This window comes from Cebus imitator, unplaced genomic scaffold, assembly GCF_001604975.1.
Source record: "Cebus imitator isolate Cc_AM_T3 unplaced genomic scaffold, Cebus_imitator-1.0 Scaffold598, whole genome shotgun sequence".
Taxonomy (NCBI): Eukaryota; Metazoa; Chordata; class Mammalia; order Primates; family Cebidae; genus Cebus; species Cebus imitator.
In genome coordinates this window covers 134,652-141,886 of record NW_016107913.1, presented here as the reverse complement: position 1 = coordinate 141,886, position 7,235 = coordinate 134,652, and the positions used below count along the sequence as shown (strand labels likewise).

The window sequence follows — 7,235 nt, the reverse complement described above, 5'->3', positions numbered from 1 at the left end:
CCACCATGCCCAGCTAATTTTTTGTATTTTATGTAGAGACGGGGTTTCACCATGTTGACCAGGATGGTCTCGATCTCTTGACCTCGTGATCCACCCGCCTCGGCCTCCCAAAGTGCTGGGATTACAGGCTTGAGCCACCGCGCCCGGCACGATGAATCCTTTTTAAGGCACACTGTCCCGTCCATCCATGATGGCTGTGCAGCTGTACCTGACTTTCAGGAGACTCGTTTCCTGGCTAGTGGAGGAAAGAATGTCGGTTTTTCAGCCAAACAGTTCTGGGTTCAGGATTTGGCTTTGCGCCTATTAGTTGTATAACCTGGAGGAACTTACCTTGCCTTTCTGAGTCTGTTTCCTCATCTGTAATAATGAGGCTAATGTGTCTTATACAGGAATAACTATAAAATGTTACAGTTAAAATCCAATGGCCAGGGGTACCCGGATGTGCAGAGGAGTCTTGCCCAGGTCATGGCAGGACAGTCTGTCTCAGTAAGTGACACTGACCTGAGTAACTGACCTGGTTGGTCTTGCTGCTGGTTCAGAAACTTATTTTTTTGGACTTACTGGTTACCTGTGGGTCGACTTGCATTATCAGCTTCAATCTGTGTGCCTTGAGAGCTGTAACTACATACAGATGCCAAAGTGCCAGTGTATTAACGAACTGCAGGAAAAAATATCAAACATATCACATGCTTGCACCAGTCTAATCACATATTCTCTTTTTTTTTTTTTTTTTTTTTGGCATTTCCATTCTTTGTGGTTTCTGGGTTTTGTTTTGCTTTCCTTTTTTTTTCCTATTAAAAAAAATACAACCAGGGGAATTTATATGACAAACTATCAGTGTCAGGATGACAGAGGAAAAGAGAAAGAAGGGGAAGGCCAGAGGCATGGGAAGTGAATAAAAAGTGCGGTCCGGATCGCATGGAATGGTCCACAGGGTCATTTACAGCTCCTTAGGAGATAACCGGTCCCTTTGGCATGTGTGTCTGGTGCCTGGTCTTCTAGTCTGCCTGCTCAGACACCCATGGGCAGAGATAGCTGGCGACCTGTAAACCTGCCAACGACAAACTCAGGACTTTACAGAAAGACATAATTCAGTTCCTTGGCTTTATGCTCAGGCATCACAGAGGAGGCAGCCAGCAGCCTTTCTTGCCTGAGAGAAGAGTCCAGAAGAGCAGGAGAGTCACTTTTGAAGATGCTCTGGCATCACAGCAGTGAGCTGCAAGCAGCCACCCGCTCATGTGCAGATGTGGCCCTCACCACCCATGCAGGCATCTGTCCAGACACCCCCAGTCAATCTGGCCAAAGGATGGAACATGACAGTCCCTTTCTAGCCACAGCTTCATAGTGTTGTCCATTCTCCAGTCTTGCTTGAACCTTCAAGGTTGGAGGAGATTGGAATCCATTTCCTTTTCAGCTCAGCAATGGACGTTCATTCCCAAGAAGCAAGTAACGTAACAAGGACAGGTTGGCCATCTGGATCCACACTGAAGTTCTTTCAAGTTTCATCCGCTTTATACCCAGAGCTCAGGGCAGAAAATTCAGTCAGGGCCAGAGCAAACAGGGTGGCCAGAGTGACGGCTGAGAGAGAAAGTGTCAGCAGCACACTGCAAGGCCAGAGTGCCTTCAAGAGCGGGAGAGGGGCATGCGGCAGGTCGAAGCCCCAAGTCAGAGTCTAGGGCAGCGCTGAGTCTGAAGGACACAGCCCGGCCCGCTGGGCTCACAGGGTGGGTCTGATGCCTCCGTGACGGGGCCCCACTGGTTGTATTCTGACGTGGAGGGTGGTGGGTTCCTGCCCTGTTGTGGCCCCTGTTCCTGAACTGAGGCCAGGTTCCATCTCAGTGCTGCAGTCCTGAGGAGCACCATGCTGGCCCACCAGCCAGGCCACAGTCCTCAGCCCCTCTGGGTTCCACAAGAAGGCCCACGGGAGCCACAGTGGCTGGGAGGGAAGGGGCCAGGGAAGGGAGGCTGCATTCTGCTGGGAGAGACTCAGGGAGAGACTACCATGGGCTTGGAAGAAGCTACAGCCCCAAATGTTGCAGAGCCAAAAGGAATAGGATACATTTCTAAAAAGTGACAACAGTCTTGTCCCTATTTTAAAGACAGAATATTGTTGCTGTTGCTTTTGGCTGGTCTTGCTTTTTTCCTTTTAAAACCACTCACATTTAAAAGGTGAAAGGGCTGGGACACGTAGTCCCCTTTACTTTCGTCTTTGGTAGGCACCAGGAGGCCTCAGTTTCATGCTGGCTCCTGCTCTCCTTGTCTGGGCTGTAGTCACACAAAGCAAGGCCAGGGAGGGTAGCAACTGCTCTGCCTTCCCAACAGCAATTCCCTCTCCCCGCAAAACCAGGGCACACGTGAGGAGGAGTCCAAAGAGTAAAGTGCACAGAACTCCCTGGAGCAGGTGGCCTGGGGGTGGGTCACTTCGAGAAGGTAGAGGGCTGGGGGACATCAGCCCAGAGCCACAGCTGTGAAACAAACACTGATCCCGGTGATGGGAGCCTGCAGGCCACAGTCCCCTTTCCCTTGGCCTCTGACGCTTCTTCCTGGGACTGCCCACTCTCAGCAGCTCTCCAAGGAAAGTCTCGGTCCCAAAGATATGGTCCATCCTGGGGGAAACTTGGATGACCTTCCCTGGCTGCTAATGACTCGTGAACGTGCAGGGAGCAGGATGCCGCAGGAGGGAAACAATGCATTATAGAAAAACAGTGGACCCCCCAGTTCTGAGAGCAGCGATACTCGCATAACCCTAAAGGCAGAGTCTCTCCTGGGGAAGGTTTGGAGAACATGGTCAGGATCCTACCAGGGAGGCCTGCTGGGGAAAGGAGCTCCTCTGGGTGCGAGAGGAGTTGCAGAGTTGGGGGAAGGGCTGCCGAGGAAGAGCCCAAGGCTGGCATTAGGCTGTGTAGGCAGGAGGTGGCTGGAACTGGTTGATGACCTCATATTCTGCCGGGTAGGGCTCGTTCTCCATCTCAGAGAGCAGCTCCAGCGTCTGCTCCTCTTCCTCTGTGGGGTAGTGGCAAAGGAGGTTGGCTGCCGTCACCAGGATTGAGGCTCCACCAGCTCCCACCACGAGGTAGAAGCTAACAGTGAAGGTGACATAGACCTGGGATCCATGGTACTTATGCTGCTGCTGCTGGGCCAGGATGAGTTCAGAAGCCCAATAAGAAAAGCCAATGACAGTGGCACACTGCAGAACAGTGAGGATATGGGCGAAGGCATAGCGACGGGTGATATTCAGAGCGGGATGCTTGGGACCAAAGACATCCAGAAGGAAAGCGGAGAGACAACACAGGATGACCCGCAGGAGCAGCACTGTCTGGGGATTCACGCAGAAACCTTTCAGCAGGTCCGGGTGCACACAGCCCAACACGTCGGAGACCTCCAGCTCCTGGCAGGAACAGGTGCCTCCGTGGATGGGCAACCAGGCGGGCTCGGCGAGGGCAGTGCACAGCGCCGTGATGGACAGGGCGCCAGGCAGGGCCGAGGCCAGGCTGCGCTCCGGCTGCTTGGGCAGAGCGCTGCCTCCCGGGCTCCTCCGCCGGCGCCCACCGGGCCACCCTGTGCCTCCGGGGGCGTACATGCCCAGGGCCGCCCGTCGTCGCTCCGCAGTCGCTGCTGGTGGCCGCCGGCCTCCGCGGGGCGCGCAGAGCCTCGCAGTCCGGTGGAGGAGAGCTGCGCGCCGGGTGCGCTGCAGGTGAGGCCGGCGCGGGGCAGTCGGCAGGCCTGGGGCGGGGATCGCGCCGCTCAGCCCAGTCCCGGGCGTCTTGGCTGCCGGGGGCCGAGTTCCCAGGCCCCAATCCCGCAACGCCCGGACAGGCCCTGGTCCGGTCCACATATTCTCTTAACACAGAGCCACATATAAACACAATGTATTATAAGTTTGCTCATTAAGTTAATATAGCATAAAAAAACAGTACTAATCATGATTGAAGTCTATTGCCTTTAGAATCTGATAACTGGCTAAATGTACCTGTGTGGTAGGGATCTGTCCAGTGGATGGCGATTCGAGTGCACCTGTCACCACCTGCCTCAGATGCTGCCTGGATAGGATCTGCTGATGTTCTCATGGTGGTGGAGGTCGTTTGTTTATGCTCTGTGGATGAATAAACCCATTATCTCCTCTGCCTGATGATAACTTTTCTCAGGATAGGACGTAATCTTGATTCACCTTCTGCCGACTCCACTGCAGTAACATCCCTCTGTCCTGCAGCCCTGAGATTCTTCCCCGTGTCACTTGTATCGGAGCAATAAATATTCCTGAATGTTCAATTCATGCATTTGTAAAAAATATGTCATATCCATTTTTATGGATTTCACTAGTTCAGTTCTCAAAATATTAGTTTGTATCTATAATTACTGATGATGAGCTTGCACCATTCTTTGTACGCCAATTTTTTAAATGAAGCAAAAATGCTTAGGACGATGTCTGATGTAGAGTTGGTGCTCCGTGATAGTGACTATCAGAAGAGCTGTTATTTTTCTGTGGTTGATGAAATGAGATTTTAATTCCCTACACTGAAACTACCACATATGGCTGATCTTCTATGCGGGTAAATTTCTGTGTCTCAGTTTCCTAATTTATAAAGTGGAAAAAAATGACAGAAACTACCTTACAGTGTTTTGTTGAAATTAAGATAATGCAGCGTGCTTAGTATACAGAGTTCCTGGAACATAGTGAATAGCCCAAAATGTTAACTTCTATTTTAATGATACAAACATGTGGTGGGGTTGGTGGTGGTGGTATTCTGGTTATTATCCAGAGAAGGCAGGGAATACTATGGGCTAATTGGAAAGAGGTGGTACTAAAAATGCCTGTTGCACAAATCTGATTAGAGTGTATCTTCTCCCCCATGATCTGAGGATAAATGCTTTAGGCATTTGATGGTTTTCATAGAAAAGACAGTTGAGAGTTAATAAGATGAAATGGTGATTGTTTCACATAAGGTGAGCTTAGGCAATGTTGGACAACAGCTCAGAGGCTACATGCTAAGACTGTTAAACTCCAAGATCTGACCTTCTTCTCTGAAACTCAGAGTCAAAGACAGAGACATGCGTACAAATGGCACACATGAAAGAGTCAATCCTCAGAATGCCAGCATATTAATATACCACAGGGTATGCAACCATGAACCAAAACGCAGCGCCACCATGGTCATCATCGTCTCATTGTGATCACACTAGGTGGGAAGGTAACTTGCAGATGGAAGCCACTGTGTTAACTCTCTAGGACAAATCAGTGCTACAGGAACCAGAAACAAGAAGTCAATTAGAGTAGCACATTCTCACCTAAGTCTGGGATTCAACGTGGATAGTCAGTGTATCAGAACTCCCCTGGGGCTTTTTCAAAATATTTTAACTAACTTCAGGCTATCCAGATTTAGATAAGTTAAAGAGGATGAAATCCCATGATCTCATTAGACTCTCGTGAACTACCAAATAAAATGACAAAACTGATTAAGCCTTGAACAAAAATAAAGAGAATTAGACAAAACCAGAGTTAAATGCCATAAGAAAAATGAATCTTTTTGAGGCTATTTTACAGAAGAGACCATCTTGCCAATGGGTCTGAAACATTCCAAGACAGTGGACCACAAAAATCTAAGCTGTAGCCGGGCGCGGTGGCTCAAGCCTGTAATCCCAGCACTTTGGGAGGCTAAGGCGGGTGGATCACGAGGTCAAGAGATCGAGACCATCCTGGTCAACATGGTGAAACCCTGTCTCTACTAAAAATACAAAAAATTAGCTGGGCTTGGTGGCGCGTGCCTGTAATCCCAGCTACTCAAGAGGCTGAAGCAGGAGAATTGCCTGAACCCAGGAGGCGGAGGTTGCGGTGAGCCGAGATCGCGCCATTGCACTCCAGCCTGGGTAACAAGAGCGAAACTCCGTCTCAAAAAAAAAAAAAAAAAAAAAAAAAAAAAAAAAATCTAAGCTGCGCACAGGACGTTTAGTGTCCATTGTACCTGGCTCATTGCGAGCCGATCAAAGGTTTTACTTTAACGAGATCACCAAATAAACATCTGCAAAAATTGGAGGTGGAGGATAGGAGGAGCAGCCCCGATAGGATTATAACCCATATTCATTGTGTACAATTTCCCTGATTTTTTTTCTTTTTAATATAACCAGCGCTTTGGAAAACAGTGAACAGAAACAATGTTAACTACTGGCAGCTGCAAACCTCGTGCATGCTCCTGATTCTACATTGTTACCGCCTCTGTTTACTAATAATCGCTACTTTCAGATTGAAAAAGCATTCCAGAAACAACCCCTCTTTGGAGAGTAAAATGCATGTACCTCTTTCCTATCTTTTCAAAGGGTTGACTTCGAAAGTGGTAGGCTCATTTATGAACTAAATGTACAAATTCTGCCTTGGAGTAGACATCCAGTCTGTTCAAGAGGAGTAATACTGTAGCCAAAGGGCTGGGCACAGCATATGCCCTTGTGGGCTCTTCTGGAAAATAGGTTAACAAGTTTCATATCTTAAAATGTTCCCTACATATTTCATTAGAAAGCAATTTTTTTGGTCAAACTTTTTTTTGTGTAACTTATGTAATAGGACATAGCTGGTTGTATACCCCCATATATGCTGATACAGTGTTGTGTATAAATTACTGCATAAAAACATGCCAAATGGGCAAAAAATACACCATGAGCAAAATGATCAGATTAGATTGGCAGATGCTTATTTAAACATGTCTGTTTACATTGTGTATAAAAGGTTTTCATGGGCTTTGATTTTAGATTCAGTAGAGCATCTCTGTTTCTTTTATGAGATCTAAATTACACGAGTTATTGCCAGTTTTGGAAAATGTAAGTTAAATTATGGAAATAATCATATGCTTTTGCTGTTTATTTTTCTCATTATAAATTGTAACACAAATGTAGTAATAATATATTCTAGGAGCGTATCACCAGTCACTTCTAACTAGAGGTAGCACCACTAATTATCTGTCTTTGAAATCTTCAAAAGAAATAAAAATAAATTAATCACAATAATAATTTGTGTCCCAGTAGCACAATTTACAAGATCCTTGTGGATAGAAAATGAAATAAAGAAGGCACATCGTGAACCAAATCACATTATTGGGCTACTAATAGACAATATTTTAGAGTATTCAATTAGGACTAGTGTAGTCCCAAAACAAAAAATTTTAAAAAACTTTTAGTAATAGACTAATATCAAGCATACGGAGACTATAGGCTTATATATAAAATACATATATACACACATATGTATA

At 47.1% G+C, this 7,235-nt stretch overlaps 1 protein-coding gene across 1 annotated transcript; it reads right to left on the bottom strand.

Moving 5' to 3' along the window:
• Positions 1-2,136: 2,136 nt before the first annotated feature.
• Positions 2,137-3,580, bottom strand: LOC108294720 (transmembrane protein 127-like). Its single transcript, XM_037734259.1, has one exon. The coding sequence runs from the start codon at positions 3,578-3,580 to the stop codon at positions 2,894-2,896; it is 687 nt and encodes a 228-aa protein (XP_037590187.1). The 3' UTR covers positions 2,137-2,893.
• Positions 3,581-7,235: the final 3,655 nt, after the last annotated feature.

Excerpts from the sequence above, each read along its gene's own strand:
- LOC108294720 (XM_037734259.1), bottom strand. The coding sequence starts at position 3,580 with ATGTACGCCCCCGGAGGCACAGGGTGGCCCGGTGGGCGCCGGCGGAGG.